Source organism: Rutidosis leptorrhynchoides, chromosome 7 (genome assembly GCF_046630445.1).
Source record: "Rutidosis leptorrhynchoides isolate AG116_Rl617_1_P2 chromosome 7, CSIRO_AGI_Rlap_v1, whole genome shotgun sequence".
In the NCBI taxonomy this organism is placed as follows: Eukaryota; Viridiplantae; Streptophyta; class Magnoliopsida; order Asterales; family Asteraceae; genus Rutidosis; species Rutidosis leptorrhynchoides.
The window spans coordinates 46,311,018-46,332,182 of record NC_092339.1 but is presented as its reverse complement, the minus strand read 5'-3'; the positions used below and the strand labels follow the sequence as shown (position 1 = coordinate 46,332,182).

General features: G+C 35.9%; 2 protein-coding genes across 2 annotated transcripts; one reads left to right on the top strand and one right to left on the bottom strand.

Annotated features, from left to right (window-relative positions):
• Positions 1–12,809: 12,809 nt before the first annotated feature.
• On the top strand, positions 12,810–13,986 carry LOC139857386 (uncharacterized). Its single transcript, XM_071846134.1, has one exon. It carries the CDS (start codon positions 12,908–12,910, stop codon positions 13,658–13,660), a length of 753 nt encoding a protein of 250 aa, XP_071702235.1. The 5' UTR covers positions 12,810–12,907; the 3' UTR covers positions 13,661–13,986.
• On the bottom strand, positions 13,945–16,068 carry LOC139857387 (uncharacterized). Its single transcript, XM_071846135.1, has 4 exons — positions 15,747–16,068; positions 15,299–15,421; positions 15,137–15,207; positions 13,945–14,417 (listed from the first exon to the last, which is right to left on the bottom strand). Exons 1-4 carry the CDS (start codon positions 15,939–15,941, stop codon positions 14,126–14,128), a joined length of 681 nt encoding a protein of 226 aa, XP_071702236.1. The 5' UTR covers positions 15,942–16,068; the 3' UTR covers positions 13,945–14,125.
• Between the last annotated feature and the right edge of the window lie 5,097 nt (positions 16,069–21,165).

Below are 21,165 nucleotides of genomic sequence, written 5' to 3'. Positions count from 1 at the left end.
TTGTCCTCTCAAATTTATACATTTTAATCTGATTTTATGTAATGAGGGCATTACATAATCTTAAGTGTGGGGTAGGAAATATATAAATTCTCGAGAACTTATAACTTGGTGGTTTTTATGAAAAAGTTTACATTTTTTTTAACAAATATAACTAATCAATTTTTAAGGTAATTACGAGCAATTAAAGATTAGGTGTCAAAAACCGAAATTATTGTCTCCATACATTAAAAATACATAAGTTTATCTGATTGAAATATATAAAAGAAAACCAAGTATAACAGAATTTATAAACTCTATATGTTTAGAACTATTTATCACATGTTTCTATGAAGTATTGCAGATATCATCGCTTTGGAATGTATAACCTGAACATCTCGTAAAGGAAGTAGAGTCTTCCAAAATGACACACTTGCTAACTTATGTTAGAAGATGTAGTCCAGAACAGCTGTAGGTTGACGAAAAATCTTGAAAAGTCATCTCTATCATCGGCTGGAAATCCACCTCACCTCAGCATCAAACAGGATTTTTGGTGGTCAGACTTATCCTAACCATGAGATGGATCTGTCTCGTACAATGGGGGGGCACAATGCAAATTAGCTTTTAAGACTAATGAATCTAATCCCCAGATGGATGATCTCCGTAAAGATCAACCGCATCTATGTTTGACCGCGGTTAACATACATATGCCATAACAAATTGAGGTGTGCAAACTCATGGTTCACCGATGATATTTGGACACGATATAATTTTATTCTAAAACTTATGCTATTTTATGAATTATATTGTGTAAAACCATTTTTAGAACATTCGGTTTCAAGTTCCATGATACTTCAATTATGGGGGCGGATAGCTTGCTAATCGCCGACTGAGACTACGGTTTTCAGTTACCCTCGACCGGAATTTGAGGTTAAAACCGGAAAACGTGTCTAGTGTAAAAACTAGCATGACATTTTATAAAATCATAAAACGTTTTCACAAGGTCCAATTTTCCCTAAGGATCCAAATTTTTAAACCTTAATCACGAGTTTCAACTTTGTTTCTGTTGTCAGAATTTCGTTTCGTGTAGTGTGCGTGTGATTCAATAAAAATTGTGTAGTGTTTCCAACTTATTCCATATAGCGTGTGTTTCATTTCTTGTAGCGTGTGTTGTGTGATTTAATGATCGATAAGGAAAAATATGTAATGTTCCGATTCTATTTAGAAGATGTAATTTCTTGAGGACAAGCAACGTTCCAATGTGGGGTATTTTGATATTGCTTTAAACATACATATTATTCGACGCAATATCATTTATATTTCATAAGTTTTTACCGTCTACGAAAACATTCAATGCGTATTTCACGAGAAAAACGACAAAAGTAAATACGAGCTCGCTGTTTGAAGAAACGACGATAAACGATGGGTTTTTACCAAATTTATATCAAGAAACGTTTATCCGAATGAAAGTACAAGATGATCGAAGAAAAAGAGTTCAAATGGAAAGTTCCAAGTCAATATACGTCAAACACGGGATCAACAAAGAACAAACAAAAAGAAAAATAAAGAAAACTGTCGATTACTCCTACGCGAAACGTGTAAAGCTACGCGAAACGCGTAGTATTTTAATCCTACGCGATACGTGTACTCCTACGCGAAACGCGTAATGTTAGGTCAACTTTAATCATGAATCAGAAATGGGACGGTGGCTTTTGTGATTAAAAATTACTTCTTTTTCAAGTGCTACAGCAAGGAGAGCCAGTTTAAAGCTTACCTACTATCAACATGTTAAATACAGAGAGGAGTACTCTTACATTGAGAAGAGACTACACACACAAAAATCATTAGTTACTGTCATTTATTTTTAAGTATTCTGTACCAAATTAATTTTCAAGTTTGAAGAGTTAGGATAGTTTCAAATATTAAGGGTGTATTGTTCGTGATTAAGGGTATTATTGTACGCGCAAAAGGGGTGTTATTATTGTAATTTTCTACCATTGAAGTTAATGAAAGTGAAGAATTTTTAGTAAGTATATTCTGTTAAAAATTATTGTTATCAATTTTTATAGTTATTGTTATGTTTGCATATTTATATTTTTATGTTTACCCTAGTATAATGAGTAGCTAATTTCCCTAGTGTTTGCTTAGATGTAGAGACCCTAGTGAAATGGATTGTTATTATTTGTAAAAATTAAAATGTAACTTTAGTATTTTTAATATTGAGCCTAATTAAAAGAACCATTATTATGTATTTGGATATTTAACCCTTGTCAATTAATTTGTTAGATTAAAATAACGAAAGTTATTTTTATTTATATAAATTAAGCTTCAACATTAAAAGTGATCTAGACGAACTTATAACTAATTTACTAACACTAAATTAAAAAGTAAGGTTCGGTGGTTTGGGTAATATCACTAGTCATATAATAGTGAAATTGTAAAAAGGGAAACCGTTATGATTTGGGTTTTGGCGAAGATCAAAACTGGGTTGGGTCTCAATTTAAATACTTGAGGACTAGTAACTATCTAAATATAATCCAATAAAAATTAGATTTAATTTAGTTAGTCAAAACTTATTATTTTTCGAAAGGAAAATATAAGTTTTATACTAAACATTTTAATACGAGCTTAAACTTAAAACAATCCATGGACCTAGAGGTGACACATTTAAGTAAACACTTCCTTTTATTTTGTTAATTATTATTATTATTATTTACGTTTATTTTATTCAGTAAGTAAAACTATAAAAAAATATTTACATCAAAATACTCGAATTTGTACCAGAACTGTTTTGTCACATCGATTATAACATACGCGGATCGCGTACAACTCTACACGATACGCGTACATATTAAACCATACGCGAAACGCGTATTATACTACGCGAAACGCGTAAGTATAATACGGGTACTGTACGAACTAGGTTAAAAATTTAGGGTTTTAATTATTTTATTATTATATTTAAGTTGTTAGTTTATAATTATTATAATTTATAATTAGTAATTAGTTTATAACTAGTTAAATATTATAATTCCTGTTAATTTATATTAATTTAGTTAAAATATGTTATTTAGTTAATTTAAATAAATTTATATTGTAATTGCTCAAAACAAAATTCTAAACAATTAGTTTTATTAAAAGCTATTATCTTATTAATTATCATTTAGTAATAAAATTGTTACATCATAATTAGTATAATTTCATTTAATTCACTTTTTAGTTAATAATTGTAATCTTGTAATCTTGTAATTTTATTTATGAAGTAAATTAGTTAAGTTATTGTGATGACCCGAAAATTTTTGACTTATTTAAACCAATTCTCTATACGATTTATTATTTTAACACGTTAAACAAAGTCTGTTAGATTGAGTCTCAAAATTTTAGAACTGTTACATATATACAATTACCTTTGACTACTCTCGACGATTCATGAACAATTATATGTATGTATATATATATGTACAAGTAAAAACGACTTTCCTACAGTAAAAATTACTTTGCTACAGTAAAACACAATTTGCTGCAGTGCTACAGTGATTTGCTACAGTAAAACACTATTTGCTGCAGTAAAAGACTATTTGCTACAGTAACACACTATTTGCTACAGTACACACTATTTGCTACAGTGAACACTATTTGCTAGAGTGAACACTATTTGATGTCGACGAACTAGCAAACAAAAACAGAAAAGGCGGCCATGCGATCGCATGGCAAAAACACTGAAAACTCATGCGATCGCATGAGCTACAGTAAATCGAAAAGTACTATAAAAGGTCAGTTTTACTCGACGAAATTTTTCATAAATATTTATGTACGTAAATTTTATATTTATAATTATAATTATAATTTTAATTTTAAGTTTAATAATAATAAAGTATATTCGAGGGTATTTTTAATTCGGGTTTCAAACCGTTTTAAAATAAGGAAATATTGGGTATTGTTCTTGAATCCAAGACCAACCATACAGTCATCTACCATCATTACGTCTACGCAATTTGCCTACAATATTGAATCGCAATATTGAACTGTGAGTTATAGTCTCCCTTTTTAAATACTTTAAATATTTTTGGGCTGAGAATACATGCAATTTATTTTAAACGCAATAAGACACAAGTACATACAAAATTCTACACTGAGTTAAACCGAAAATCCCTTAGCTTTGGTAACTAGTAGCTGCCAGTACATAGGATATGGACTGGTGGGCGCGAATAATTGTATATGGATCCATAGGGCTTGACATCCCCGTCCGAGCTAGAGCGCTAGCCTTTTAACGGACGTATGTTATTTGAGTTTAAGACACGTTGGTTTGCGCGTATTAAAACGAATGGGGTAATTATCACTATAGCGTTAAGTTTAGTTACCAGGGTACTCTGTTACGTAGAATCTATTGATAAACTTTTGATGAAATCTTGTGGTCTATCTTTATATATGTTTATGACTCGAGCAATTAAACCTATAACTCACCAACATCCGTGTTGAATTTTTAGCATGTTTTATTCTCAGGTCCTTAGAATGCTTCCGATGTGATGTGCTTGTTGCCTGCATGGAGTCTCTCATGCTTTGTACAAAGTTTATTGCATTCAAAATAAAACTGCGTTGTGTAATAAATAATTGGACTGTGATGTCAACCTATAAATTAAAGACTTATGTATTTTGGGGTTTTGCTTATACCTAAGCATTCGCCCACATGTTTATAACTTTCTATGTTTAGAAAGTCACTTATTTTAATGAATGCAATATTTTATCAAAACGTATCATATAGAGGTCAAAACCTCACTGTGGAATCAATGATTAACGTGCCGCGTCAATAGCGATTTTGATGGGTCGTTACAGTTGGTATCCGAGCTTGAGGTCATAGGGAACCAGAAATTACATTAGTGTGTTTAACTGGTAATTGTTAGGCTGCATTAGTGAGTCTGGACTATGACCATATCTGTTTTTACTGATTTTTGCTTATTATTTGGTCAAAAACATTATATGTGATATATTTATATGCTAACGTAATTGTTGTTTCAATTATGTGATAGATGACTTCCTCTAATCCTATCATTTTGTACGACTCGGAATCGGACACTGAATCTATTCTATCCACAACTGAAAAGGGCGTTCCAATACCTATTAAAGAAGAAATTGTGTTAGCCGGGGAATCTCAACTCCCGGCAAACCCAGAGGAGGTTCCAGCTCCACCCAGCTTTAGTTTTCCGGAGCCACAGTATCGTTGGCATGGACCCATGATCCCTGGAGTAAACAAGGATCGTCCATTTCTAAACAAATATGGACATTGGTCCAGATATACCGCCGACGGGCGGGTTGTGCCGATTACGCCTGGCAGATTTTGGTTCATGACCACCGGTACATATTCTTGCAGTTCGTCATCATATTCTCCTACACATGACTCAGACAGTTCGTCATCAGACGAGATCAGTAAGGAGGAGGATTTCGCTAATGAAATAAAAGAGATCACTAAGGAGAAATTCCAACTTGCTATAGATAATAAAAACAACCACAATAATAAAATGTCCTTAATTATTAAAAAAGAACAGGACCATTCGATCCGTAACCACCCTTATTGTATTAAACCCACTGAGGTAACGGGTACCTCAAAACCCCAACTAAAAATAAAATACACTGCCAGAATGTCTGTCGGACCATGTGCACACAAACAATTGGCAGAGAGAACCAAATGGGAAGAAGTTTCTGATAGTTCTGAATGAACGACCTCGCAACCATAAATCTTCCATGCGCTATTTTATTGCTTATGTGTGCTACTCTATCTTGTTATGTAAAATAAGCATATGTAAAATATCAGTATTGTATGGTATTGTATTATTTTGATTTATTAATAATAAATGCATGGAATGATTATTTGTATTATTACTACTTATTATTATTATTATTACATAATAATGTAGTAACTCGCTATAATTTTTCATAGTGGAATATTATTAGGATTTTAGTAGTTAATTCCTTGTACTAGCTATTATGTATGAACTTAACGGGTAGGTAATACCCTAGAAATAATTATAAAATGCTAATAAGAAGAAAAGGCTTTTATAATAATCGGTTCATATTATTAATATGCTACGATTAACTATTGACAACTAATTTTACCTATAATATTCTATATGATTAAATTATATCTGTTGTGTTTATTGAAGAAACATGTCTCAAATGTCGGATGCTGAGTTTGAGCAACTAGTCGAGAAACGTGTGAATGAAAGAATTGCTGCAACCGAAGCAGCAAAAGCAACAGCCGAAGCAGCAGCCAAAGCAGCAGCCGTAAACACAAATTCACGAAACGGATGCTCATATAAAACTTTTCAAGGATGCAAACCACAGACGTTTAGTGGAACTGAGGGACCAGTCGGTCTAACCCGATGGTTTGAAAAGATGGAGTCCGTTTTCAAAATCAGTAATTGTGCGAACGGAGACAAGTCAAAGTATGCTTCGTGCACGTTGCAAGATGGTGCACTTACTTGGTGGAACAATTATGCTAAAGCAGAAGGAATAGATACGGCATATGATATCTCTTGGGAAGAACTGAAAAAGATGCTAATCGAGGAGTACTGTCCTCGAAACGAGATCAGAAAAATGGAATCTGAGTTACGTAATCTGAAGGTTATCGGCGCAAATCTCAATAACTATGAAAAGCGTTTCATGGAACTAGCCTTGTTGTGTCCCGAATTGGTGCCAAATGAGAAACGAAAGATAGAAATGTATATTGACGGTTTATCGATCAATATCAAAGGAAATGTTACATCGTCCAAACCGAATACGATGCAGGAAGCCATGACAATGGCACACTAACTCATGGACCAGATCACAGAGAGTTCGATTAAGGCACCAATTACCGAAGTCAAGACAACTGAAGGAAAGAGGAAATGGGAAGACTATAAGGGCAAAAGTACTCACCTGAAGAAACAAGAAACTTTTAAAGGTAAAAAAGATGGGGCAACTGCAAGTCCAAACTATAAGGGACCCCATCCGTTCTGAAAAATATGTTACACACATCATGCAGGTTATTGTCAAGTGATCTGTGATAAGTGCAACAAGAAAGGACATGTGGCGAAAGATTGTTATGCCACCGTTTCTGAAGTAAAGACAAAACTGACCGATGTCAAGAAATGTTTTGGATGCGGGAAGTCTGGTCACTTTATAAATCAATGCCCTGATAAGGAGAAGAACAAAGAACCCGCACGTGGGAGGGCATTTAATGTTAGTGCCAGTAAAGCACGTGAGGATCCTAATCTTGTCACGGGTACGTTTACCGTTAATAATCAACTAGCTTCTATTATGTTTGATACGGGTGCTGATAGAAGTTATATGTGTAAAGACTTTAGTTTTAAACTAAAATGTGCATCATTACCTCTAAACGATAAATATACTATTGAATTAGCTAATGGTAAACTGATAAAAGCCGATAAAATTTGCCATGGTTGCGAAATGAATCTCGCTGGTGAAACCTTCAAAATCGATTTGATACCCGTAGAATTAGGAAGTTTTGACGTAATCGTTGGCATGGACTGGATGTCCAAAACAAGAGCGGAAGTTGTTTGCGCTGAGAAAGCAATTCGCATCCCTCGTAAGGATGAAACGTCATTAATGATTTATGGGGAGAAGAGCAACTCAAAGCTGAACTTTATCAGCTGTATGAAGGCCCAGAAACTTATAAGAAAAGGTTGTTATGCTATTCTAGCACATGTAAAGAAGATCGATACTGAAGAAAGAAGCATTAATGACATGCCGGTTGTAAGAGAATATCCCGGAGTATTTCCAGAAGAATTACCGGGGCTACCTCCACACAGATGTGTAGAATTCCAGATTGATCTCATACCAGGAGCTGCACCTGTAGCCCGATCTCCATATAGACTTGCACCTTCAGAAATGCAAGAATTACAAGACCAGTTGCAAGAATTATCGGACCGTGGATTTATTCGTCCTAGTTTTTCACCTTGGGGTGCTCCTATTATGTTCGTCAAGAAGAAGGATGGATCTATGAGAATGTGCATAGATTACCGAGAATTAAACAAATTAACGATCAAGAATCGGTACCCATTACCGAGGATTGATGATTTGTTTGATCAATTGCAAGGATCAAGTGTTTATTCTAAGATTGATCTACGCTCCGGATATCATCAACTGAGAGTGAAAGAAGAAGATGTTCCTAAAACCGCGTTCAGAACCCGTTACGGTCACTATGAGTTTCTAGTCATGCCTTTTGGATTAACTAATGCTCCAGCAGTATTCATGGATCTAATGAATCGCATCTGTAGACCGTATTTAGACAAATTTGTCATTGTTTTTATCGACGACATATTGATTTACTCGAAGAACAAGGAAGAACATGAGCAACACTTAAGACTGGTACTGGAGATACTCAAGAAAGAAGAATTGTACGCAAAATTTTCGAAGTGTGATTTCTGGTTACAAGAAGTACAATTTTTGGGCCATGTTGTCAGTAAACATGGAATTAAAGTTGACCCCGCCAAGATCGAAGCCATTAGTAAATGGGAAACCCCGAAGACTCCAACACAAATTCGCCAATTCTTAGGTCTTGCTGGTTACTACCGAAGATTCATTCAAGATTTCTCTAGAATCGCCAAACCCTTAACTGCATTGACTCAAAAGGGAAAGAAGTATGATTGGTCCACAGAACAGGAATCCTCATTCCAGTTATTAAAGAAGAAGTTAACGTCTGCACCCATTTTGTCATTACCGGAAGGAAATGATGATTTCGTGATCTATTGTGATGCCTCACGCCAAGGTTTAGGATGTGTATTAATGCAACGCACAAAAGTCATCGCATATGCCTCACGACAACTAAAAATTCATGAAAAGAACTATACGACGCACGATTTAGAACTTGGAGCAGTAGTTTTTGCACTCAAAATATGGAGACACTATCTATATGGCACCAAGTGTACAGTGTACACCGACCATAAGAGTCTTCAGCATATTTTTGATCAAAAACAACTCAATATGAGGCAACGTCGCTGGGTAGAGTTGTTAAACGATTACGATTGTGAAATCCGTTACCACCCCGGAAAGGCTAATGTTGTAGCTGATGCCCTAAGTCGAAAAGAAAGAGTAAAACCTCTTAGGGTCCGAGCTTTGAATATTACAATTCGTACTGATCTCACAAAGCAAATTCAAGCAGCACAGTTAGAGGCTTTAAAAGAAGAAAACGAAAAAGGCAAAATAAGCAAAGGGTTAGAAAAATAACTTGAAGAAAAAGCCGATGGAACCCTGTATTTTGCTGGTAGGATATGGGTACCAAAACATGGTAACCTAAGGCAACTAGTACTGGATGAAGCACACAAAACGAGGTACTCAATTCACCCAGGAAACGGAAAAATGTACCACGATCTCAAGAAGTTTTATTGGTGGCCTAATATGAAAACAGAAATTGCTACTTATGTAAGCAAATGTTTAACGTGTGCAAAGGTCAAAGCTGAGCACCAAAAGCCGTCAGGATTACTGCAACAACCAGAAATTCCGCAGTGGAAATGGGAAAGAATAACCATGGATTTCATTACGAAATTGCCAAGGACTGCAAGTAGTCATGATACTATTTGGGTGATAGTTGATCGTCTAACTAAATCAGCTCACTTTCTACCAATAAAGGAGACAGACAGTATGGAGAAATTAGCACGCCTATATTTGAAGGAAGTAGTTTCCAGGCATGGTGTACCCATCTCTATCATATCTGATCGCGACACCCGATTCACATCACGTTTCTGGCAGTCATTACAAAAAGCATTGGGAACTCGATTAGATATGAGCACCTCTTATCACCCACAGACAGATGGTCAAAGTGAAAGAACAATACAAACATTGGAAGACATGTTACGGGCATGCGTGATTGACTTTGGAACCAGTTGGGATCGACACTTACCGTTGGCAGAATTTTCATACAATAACAGCTATCATACGAGCATCAACGCAGCGCCATTTGAAGCACTTTACGGTAGAAAGTGCAGATCTCCTATCTGTTGGAGTGAAGTAGGAGAAAGACAACTTATTGGACCAGAAATTATTCATGAAACCACCGAAAAGATCATTCAAATACAACAGCGATTGAAAACGGCCATGAGTCGCCAAAAGAGTTATGCTGATGTAAGAAGAAAACCGCTAGAATTTCAAGTGGGCGACAAAGTCATGTTGAAAGTGTCACCCTGGAAAGGCGTTGTACGATTCGGTAAACGAGGAAAGCTAAGTCCTAGGTACGTAGGACCCTTTGAAATCACCGAAAGAATTGGAACAATTGCTTATCGATTAAAGCTACCGCAAGAACTTAGTAGTGTTCACAACACATTTCACGTGTCAAATTTGAAGAAATGTTTAGCTGAAGAGGATGTCGTAATTCCTCTTGACGAAATACGAATCAATGATAAACTCCATTTTATCGAAGAACCTGTTGAAATCATGGACCGTGAGGTCAAACAATTAAAACAAAGCAAAATACCGATAGTTAGGGTTCGTTGGAACGCAAGACGAGGACCAGAGTTTACTTGGGAACGTGAAGATCAGATGAAGCAAAAGTATCCACATTTGTTCACTGATATCGCTCATGAAACAGGTACTACTCAAAATTTCGGGACGAAATTTTCTTTAACGGGGAGGTACTGTGATGACCCGAAAATTTTTGACTTATTTAAACCAATTCTCTATACGATTTATTATTTTAACACGTTAAACAAAGTCTGTTAGATTGAGTCTCAAAATTTTAGAACTGTTACATATATACAATTACTTTTGACTACTCTCGACGATTCATGAACAATTATATGTATGTATATATATATGTACAAGTAAAAACGACTTTCCTACAGTAAAAATTACTTTGCTACAGTAAAACACAATTTGCTACAGTAAAACACTATTTGCTACATTGAAACCGTATTTTGCTACAGTACTACAGTGATTTGCTACAGTAAAACATTATTTGCTACAGTAAACACTATTTACTACAGTACACACTATTTGCTACAGTAAAGCACTATTTGCTACAGTAACACGCTATTTGCTACAGTAACACACTATTTGCTACAGTAAACACTATTTGATGTCGACGAACTAGCAAACAAAAACAGAAAAGGTGGCCATGCGATCGCATGGCAAAAATACTGAAAACTCATGCGATCGCATGAGCTACAGTAAATCGAAAAGTACTATAAAAGGTCAGTTTTGCTCGACGAAATTTTTCATAAATATTTATGTACGTAAATTTTATATTTATAATTATAATTATAATTTTAATTTTAAGTTTAATAATAATAAAGTATATTCGAGGGTATTTTTAATTCGGGTTTCAAACCGTTTTAAAATAAGGAAATATTGGGTATTGTTCTTGAATCCAAGACCAACCATACAGTCGTCTACCATCATTACGTCTACGCAATTTGCCTACAATATTGAATCGCAATATTGAACTGTGAGTTATAGTCTCCCTTTTTAAATACTTTAAATATTTTTGGGCTGAGAATACATGCAATTTATTTTAAACGCAATAAGACACAAGTACATACAAAATTCTACACTGAGTTAAACCGAAAATCCCTTAGCTTTGGTAACTAGTAGCTGCCAGTACATAGGATATGGACTGGTGGGCGCGAATAATTGTATATGGATCCATAGGGCTTGACATCCCCGTCCGAGCTAGAGCGCTAGCCTTTTAACGGACGTATGTTATTTGAGTTTAAGACACGTTGGTTTGCGCGTATTAAAACGAATGGGGTAATTATCACTATAGCGTTAAGTTTAGTTACCAGGGTGCTCTGTTACGTAGAATCTATTGATAAACTTTTGATGAAATCTTGTGGTCTATCTTTATATATGATTATGACTCGAGCAATTAAACCTATAACTCACCAACATCCGTGTTGACTTTTTAGCATGTTTTATTCTCAGGTCCTTAGAATGCTTCCGCTGTGATGTGCTTGTTGCCTGCATGGAGTCTCTCATGCTTTGTACAAAGTTTATTGCATTCAAAATAAAACTGCGTTGTGTAATAAATAATTAGACTGTGATGTCAACCTGTAAATTAAAGACTTATGTATTTTGGGGTTTTGCTTATACCTAAGCATTCGCCCACATGTTTATAACTTTCTATGTTTAGAAAGTCACTTATTTTAATGAATGCAATATTTTATCAAAACATATCATATAGAGGTCAAAACCTCACTGTGGAATCAATGATTAACGTGCCGCATCAATAGCGATTTTGACGGGTCGTTACAGTTATTTTCCATTATTGTTATTTTATAAATTCCTAATCCAAAACCCCCTTTAAATAAGTTTGACTTCAAAGATTATTAAAAACCATTAAACACTCCATCTCCCTGTGGAACGAATCGAATTTACCTACAAACTAAACTACGCGGATATGACCAGTTGCCTATATATGTTTGAAACCAACCTAAAATCGTTAAAATACCATATATATACAATAAATCAATTCGTGTAATAAAACAACTCAATCCGTTCATAAATAAAGGTATTGTTTCACCGCATCAGTCTAATTGTATTTATCAAAATCAAATTTCTGCCTTTCGAAAAAAAAAAATCAAAATCAAATTTATTCAGTTAAAATTGATTAGAGTTGATCAAACGTCTAACTATTCATCAACTAAATATTTAAATCAAATGAATACCTTGATACTCAAAACCCTCATGTATGTATATTCTTGACTTGCCTTACGGAGAACCTCAAACTCATTTTAACGAGGCAACCGTTAACTTATCCCGTTAACGAACCTATTCTTCCACCTCCCCTTCACGTCTCCTTTAAGAATCTACTTTATGTACATACAATTAACGGACCCAACTCCTTAATCTCACACATCATCTCAACCAAAAATTAAAAACCACAAAACCCAGATGGATCTTTTTCATCCCTCAACCAAAAACTAAACCAAAAAACCCCCAAAAAATGGACCCTTTACATCCCTCAACCTCATCACCACCACCACCTCCACCACCACCTCCACCACCAGACCTTTACCAATACCCACCCGAACCACTCACCGAACGTGTCCTCCGTGCACTCGAACACCGTCTCCTTCTCCTCCATCGCTCCAACTCCGATTTCTTCATTTTAGGCGCTACAGGAAACGTCTACACCGTTAACCTTTCAACCACTCCATCATGCACGTGCCCAGACCGCACCACCCCATGCAAACACATTCTTTTCGTATACATTCATGTCCTCTCTATATCCCTAGACGACCCATGTTTATGGCGCACCACTCTGCACATCAATCAACTAACTCGTTTACTATCATCCCCCGTTTCACTTGATACTGTTGCTGGCGTTGTTATTAGACAAAGGTTTCGAGAAATGTATCTGCAACGTGTTGCAACTCATCCGGATGGAAAGGGGCCCGCCATACAGGCGGAAGAGGGGTCAAATTGTCCGATTTGTTTGGAGGATATGGGGAGAGGAGAGCGGAAATTGGTGGCGTGTGGTACGTGTAAGAATCCGATTCATGAAGAGTGTTTGTTGGCATGGAAGAGAAGTAGTAGAAGACGATCAACGAGCTGTGTCATGTGTAGAGCTCGATGGAGAGATCGTGCTGAACAAGAGAAGTATATTAATCTATCGGCGTATATTAGCCAAGATGATGAAAATAGTAACATCATGCGTAATGATCAAGATGGTGATCAAGACTATTGTGGGGGTTAATTTAACTACGTATCTTGTAGAGATTGATTATTATTTCACTTTCTTGTTTAACTTGTAATTTGTTAGATTAATTCGTCAATTGATTTGAAATGCAAGTATAAAGATTCATTTGTTATTCAATAGTGTGTTCTTGCATGCCCAAATTAATGTTTCATATCCAGGATATCAGGTTGTAACGACCTATCATCGTCTCAAATAAACATTTAGTTTGCTTTAACCAAACAATAATACTTCAATTCCATGACAACTTGTTTTGGCTTTGGTAGAATTTTAGTTCTGTTAAGCAGATGCATAAATATGCGACTAATGAGCACTATTTTTCTATTAAGTAGAGAACAGGAAATAATGTATTGATCCATGTATGTGATTACTACAGTACAATCATTATTTGCTTTAAATTCAACAGTCAAAGTCTCAGCGTTTAACCATTTCTATATAAACTGCAGGCAGTTGAAGGAAATACTTTTACCCTTTCCTCCTCTTATGACTCAGAACAAAATCATCATCATCATCACTATCGTTCATAACTCGCGTCTTCGCTTTTGCATCCCCGTTCTTTGAGACGGGAATTGGTTGTGGCTTCTTTGAACTTTCAACTCTACTCGGAGGCGATAATTGTTGGGGCCTCTTTGAACTTTCGGGTCTACTTGGAGGAGATTTGATTGGTGTTCCCATTCGTATTTCCTTTTGTCTCCTTTGTTTTTTCTCGTATGCCTTTTTTGCCCTCTCTGGTGATAACATGCCATGTTCCATCAACCTACACATTCACATTCAGATGCAACAAAACAGAATACACACTTAGGTGTTGTTTGTTTTTCAGTTTGCAGATCTTATTATGTCTTATGTCTGCGTGCCCGCACACATTTTGTTTGTTTTTCTAGAAGACATAAGATAAAATAATGTCTTATTCTGTCTGGACACTGGCAGACTTAAAAATATGCTTCTTAGTGCTAAAGACAGATTAAGTTATTTCGCAGACATAAAAACAAACAGTCTTCACTATTTATGCCACATCTTCTCTACAAACATGGTCTACAGACAAAACATAAAAAAAGAAAAAAAAACAATGCCTTAGTTCTCTATTATGCTGAGATTAACTGATGCAAATCTTGCCAAAAAGTACTGAATATGTAATAACCTCTATGTTATTATAGAATGGTTTCTAATACTGCTAATGTTAGTGAACCCATATCAGACATTTAGGTTCTGTTTTACTTAAATGTCTAGTTGTCTACATTAGTTCGTTAGAAGATTACATTGTAACAATACATGATTACAGTGAAAAAAGCACAGAATCATCATTAGTATATAAGCTAAAAGACTCAAAACTACTTATCACATTAACATACATACGAAACACCCTACTACTATCTGATTGCTTGGTATGTTTGTAAACATCATACAGGGTACGTTTTTTGGTTCAACCAAACATAAATTCACGATTAGTTCGCTTATATTCGAAACGAATTAACTCACCAAAACTCTGCCATTTCGCTAGAAGGTATCTGTTTAGACAACGACTCATAAAAGATCCTCAAAGGTTCACGCTGAAACATGAAAATTAAACAAAACGTAAATACTACAAATTAATCATAACGAATAAATGAATAACATTTGTTGCAATGCGTACAAACGTACCTCTTCTGGAACATCAAACTTCTGCCCAGGCAAAGAGTAAACTTTCTTCTCTCGTGTTCTAACTGTCGTTTTCGTTTTTGTTGTTGTTGTTTTGGAAGAAGTCATAACCGATTTTCCTTTTGCCTTTCATCACAAAAATAAACAACCTCATTCAACACAAGTTTGCAGAACGAGTATTCAACATATATATAATTGATATTATCAGATGATATCAATTAAAGTAATAAGTAATTTTGTATCAATTTCAATAATCAATTTTGTATCAAATTAAAGTACAAAGTTTCCAAAATTAAACCAGTTTAGGACAAACACATCACTCAAACACCTAATTAATTAATTAGTGGATACAATTCAACATAAAAAACATCAAAATTATTAAATTAAAGTAAAATATAAAGGAAAGATCGAATTCAACATAAGAGCATCTATAAATAGAAAGTATTAATACCTGAGTTTTGGAATCAATTGATTGCTTGGTTGAGCTACTAGTAACAACTCTGTTTTTGATAACAGAAGGATCGAATTTAGTTTTTGCATCACGAACTCCGCCGCTACTACTACTACCTTTCATCGTCATCATCTTACTATTACTATGATTATGGTTATTAATAACTGAATTTGATGATTTTGTTTCTGGTGCCATTCGGATCTGGTTCGATCTGATAAGATCAGAACCTGAGGATTGTTAAATTATTGATTACGACACCCAGAAAACGGAAGAAGGTGAAAATAAATAAAGAAATAAAAAGTGAAAAACTCGTTGGTTCTAACATTTAACTGCCACTTTCTAACTACTTTTAATGTACAATTTTTACCTTAACTCACAGTCAGTCAGTTTTATTTTTATTTAAAGATTATAAAACAAAACAAAAAACTGAGATATGTTTCGTAATCTAAATTGTATATTTCCATTTTTATTTATATTAATACTCCTTACTACTTTAAGTTTTACTCCTTCAGTCCCATGTCCACATTTTCATTTTGGGATATCCTATTGCAAGTGTTCACTTTGTATTTCAATCAATGAGAAGAAATTATTCTGGAGAGAGAAAATTTCTGATTGCTAGAAAATAGAATTAATGAAATTTTTTAAAATAATACTCCTTACTACTTTAAATTTTGACATAATTACGCTCCTCGTCCCTGTGGTTTACCTCAAATAACACTCCTCGTCCTTTTACTATTTTTTTGCATTCCTCGTCCCTATTGTATTTACTTTATACATCTCTCGTCCTTCCGTTCAACAAGTGTTAGTTTTAGACGTTAATTTATGACATGTGACATTCATGTGAGGGTATTTTCGTCAATATATCTTTTTTATAGACTTCATCCTCATCCATTCAATATTCATCTTCTCAAACCCCTAAATCTAAGATATCAAACCCTAAAACAAATCCAAACTTCAACCCTATCTTCTTGTTAAATTGTAACAAATTATCAAAATCGTATTTTAGTCGTGTTTGTAACCACCATCGTCAAAATTGTATTTTAGTCGTCGAATCACAAACCCAGATCTGAACAAACGTATCTGTTCTTCACCCTGCAACTTCACATATCTGTTTACCTCGTCATTATTAAATCGGATCTGAAAAGGAAAATCCACCGGTTTTGAAGCAATCAAAACCGTTTCTCAACCTCCCCTGGTTTCATCGTCCGACGAAATCGAGATGAACACCACCAGATCTGAAATGTTGAATTCGTGGTGGTGATTCGAGTATCGATTGCGACGGAGGCGGGTGCAATGGCGATGGTACTGCTAATGTTGACGTCCAATTGGGTGTTTTTGCTCTCGGATTTTGGGAGGTTACCAGATCTTCATATCATAGGTTGATGTTGTTGACAGTACTGCATTTTTAACCTTCACCGATTGTAAAATTTAGGTGAAGATGTGTTATTCAATATTTGGACATATTATTATTAAATATTATTATATTACATAAAAAATTAAAGAACTAATTATATTGAATTGTATGATGAGCGAAAGCAGAAACTTGAAAGTTCATAATATATTCGTACAATAATTCTTTTCTCAAATAAGTTCGATCGATTTTTTTCAATAAGTTTGATCGATTTGTTTTTTTAAAGTGTTTTTTATGTACTAATATAGAAATGGTTACACGAATAGTGTTTTTCATTTTATTTATATGATATTATAAGTTTGGATTAGTTTTAGGGTTTGATATGTTAATTTGGGGGGTTTGTGAAGATGAAGATTGAATGAAGATGAAGCCTATCACATAAAATATGATAAATTGACGAATATACCCTCACATGAATGTCACATGTCATAAATTAACGTCAAAAACTAACACTTGTTGAACGGAAGGACGAGGGATGTATAAAGTAAATACAATAGGGACGAGGAATGCAAAAAAAATAGTAAAAGGACGAGGAGTGTTATTTTAGGTAAACCACAGGGACGAGGAGCGTAATTATGTCTTAAATTTTACTCCCTCCGTCCCATCATATGTAAGACCCGTGTAATTATTGTAAATAATGTATAGAAGTTAACTTTGTTGTGGGATTGGTTTTATATTTCAAAAGGAGCTAGGAACCAGTTTCTGTCCATTTGCGCGCCGCGCGGCCTAATGGCGCGCCGCGCAAAATCGTGCAGACAGCCCCTCTTGTTTATTTAAATTTAAATCAAGGGCATTTTGGGAAATTCACTTCAAGGCCGACTTTAAGGCTTGGTTCAGTTGTTTGGGAGCTCATTTACTCCCCTTTTCACCAACCTTATCTTCCTAATTCAATTCTAGAGAGAGAAGTGAGTTCTAGAGAGAGAGATCCCATTTTGGAGAAGAAGAAGAAGGTTTCTTGCTAAAGTCCAAGTTCTAAAGTTGTTCATCTCGTCAATTGCTACATCTTGATAGTTGTGGTATGCCTTAACTTTCAATTCTTGTCTTGATTTCGTGTATGGGTTAGGGTTTGAGTTAGTGTTACTCATAAAACCCATTTGTTGGTAAATTTGGGGGTTCTTGGGTAAATTGGGTCATGTAGACTCAATTATGTGTAAGCTAAGGTTTTAAATGTATTAATTGTTGTTATGAAACCCTAATTGGCTAATAATTTGCTAGAACACCTTAAGGAAGTGAAAATGGGTGTGATTTGGGTATAAATGACCCAAAATGGGTGTATTGACTTTTATTGAGTCAAACGGGTCAAAATGGACCAAGATTGGTTAACGTTAGTGTTTTGTGTTAAAACCTAGTGATTTAAAGTGTATGAAGGCCTTGAGTGCCAAGAGTTAGGGTTTTTGGTAAGAATGACCCAAATTAGGGTTAAGTGTCAAAATGGGTCAAGATGACCTAGGATGGTGTGTGTTATGAGATTAGGCCAAGTTGATTGATTAATTATATGCTTGTGAAATAGGTACGTTACCTTGGAATTCAAGCTTGGTTTAATAATCACCGAAGGTTTAAGGTGAGTGGAATAATTATGCGTGTACGTATATAATGTATTTATTTGTGTGTACGAATGTGGAATTGTCGCGGTGTTTAAGACACCACATTCTAGGTAACGAGTAGTATTGTCGCGGTGTTTAAGACACTACTCATAGTATGTTTGACGAGTGGTATTGTCGCGGTGTTTAAGACACTACTCATTGTTTAATTGACATGTGGTATTGTCGCGGTGTTTAAGACACCACAATGTCATGGGAGTGGAAGTGTCGCGGTGATTAAGACACCACTCATTGTATTGAATGAAGTGTGGATTCGTCGCGGTGTTTAAGACGCCACATTGTTGTAAGGGTGAGTTAGTCGCGGTGTTTAAGACATCACCCGGGGACTAGTGATTACGCGGTGTGTAAGTAACACTAGTGGACGTTATGAACTCCAACGGTCTTGTAAGTACCGCTTCCCGTGTTCGAATTGGTTAACCAAGGTTATGTGAATTATGTATTGGAAGTATTAATTTATGAATCGTATGCTATTGTACTATTAGCTACTTGTGGGTTTGTGAATTATTGGTATATGCTTATTAATGTAGCATGCTTGATGAATTGTTAAACTCGAATATGAGGTTGTGTAAGTGATGCGAGTAAGTAGATTATATATGTGTATGTATAATTATTGTGCTCACTAAGCTTTGCTTACCCTCTCGTTGTTTACCTTTTTATAGGTTCGTGTGTGGATAAGGGTAAGGGCATTACCTTGGATTGAGTTTCCCGCTTCGATGATTAAGAAGCGCTTTTGGTTTTGGCTTGGAGTTTGACCGAGACTTGGGTAGTTTAACCCCAAACACCATGCTCGTTGTGTCGTTTGGCAATTAAACTTTTGTGGTCGAAACTCTAATTTGTATTAAACTTGTATTCTTACACTTAGTGGCAATTTGGGCACGTGTGGGCCCCACTTTGTAAAACTCGCTCAAACCTTAGTTATGTGCTAGTTTTACATATATTAATGTACGGTTAAAAGCGTTTTGGCTAAATGTGTCGGGAAGTCGCTCATCTTTTTCGCATTAAAGGCAACCGGCAACAGCCAGCTTTTGCGCGGCGCGCAAGCTGGGGCGCGCGGCGCGCAAACAGTCTGCCAGCAAAAAATTTTTTTTAGCTAAAATTTACAATGGTTTTTGTCGCGTATTGGTTTGGGATGTTACAAGTGGTATCAGAGCATGGTCTAAGGGATTTAGGTGACTTGAGATAGGCGCCTAGACTTAGACTTTTGTGTGCGTATTGTGCGGGACTTGTAGGACTTTGGGTCGGACCGGGTCTTGGTTAGCGCATAGGTTTATATGAACTAATCATGCGTTATTGTTTGTATTATATAGCAATCATCAAGCGGAACGGACGTTGTACTAGCAAGTTACGCGACGTGCTCGCGTAGTAATGATTAGCTACCCTTACTACGGGTGCAAATCGTGTCAAACGAGCGATGTACGACGATCGTCGAGCGAGATGGGGTGGTATGGTGTATATGTATACGTATTGTTATGTCTTTCGTTTCGTTATTTAATCTCTTCCGTTTTATAGAATGAAGACGCGAAACGGACACGACACCGAACTTGATAATGGGGGCTCAAGCGAGGACCCCGAGTTCACGGCCAAGGTTGAGGCCATCTTTCAACGCCAAAAGGCGGAGTTTCGCGAAGATGTTAAGAAGATGTTTCTCGAGACGATTGACGAACAAGTCGTCACTTTGGTTAAGGAGCAAATTAAGATTGCTCTTCAAGAAGAAAATGGGGGAAGGCGTGACTTTTTCTTCAAGAACTTTAAGGATGCTCAACCTCCTACTTTTGAGGGCGATCGGGACCCACTCAAGAGTGCCCGATTCATCTCCGATATGGAGGGGGCCTTCCGTACTTGTGAGTGTCCACCCGACAAGAAGACTAGGTATGGTTGTAGCATGTTAAGGGGTGACGCGAAATTGTGGTGGGATGCTAAGATCCAACTCTATGGTGAAGAACAATGTATGGACTTCACTTGGGAGGAATTTAAAGCGGAGTTCTTCGATGAGTACCGAACTTCGGCCGATCTTACAAGGCTTAAGGACGAGCTACGTACCTTGAGGCAAGGGTCGATGGACTTGAACACTCTCAAATCCGTGTTCTTGTCCAAGACGCAATTTTGCCCGGAGTATGTCGGGAATGATAAAATGTTGAAAGAAGATTTCTATCGAACCTTGAATGATAGTTATCAAGAAAAGATTAGTGTGAATGTGGTGAAGAGCTTCGATGAATTGTTTAATATGGCAAAAGGGTTTGAAGCGCTTGTGTTGAGGAAGAGGAAGTTTGAAGGTTCGAGTCATTCAAATTTTTCAAGCAAGAAGTCAAAGAAAGGCGCAACCGAGAGTGTGGGGAGTGTGAAGAAGGGTGCTTCGGGGGATTTTCCCTATTCTTGTCATAATTGTGGGCGAAGGGGGCACATGGCC

Coding starts and splice junctions, on each gene's coding strand:
- LOC139857387 (XM_071846135.1), bottom strand. CDS start 15,941: ATGGCACCAGAAACAAAATCATCAAATTCAGTTATTAATAACCATAAT. Junction 15,422..15,746: donor CAATTGATTCCAAAACTCAG/GTATTAATACTT, acceptor TTGTGATGAAAG/GCAAAAGGAAAATCGGTTAT. Junction 15,208..15,298: donor AGTTTGATGTTCCAGAAGAG/GTACGTTTGTAC, acceptor TTCATGTTTCAG/CGTGAACCTTTGAGGATCTT.
- LOC139857386 (XM_071846134.1), top strand. CDS start 12,908: ATGGACCCTTTACATCCCTCAACCTCATCACCACCACCACCTCCACCA.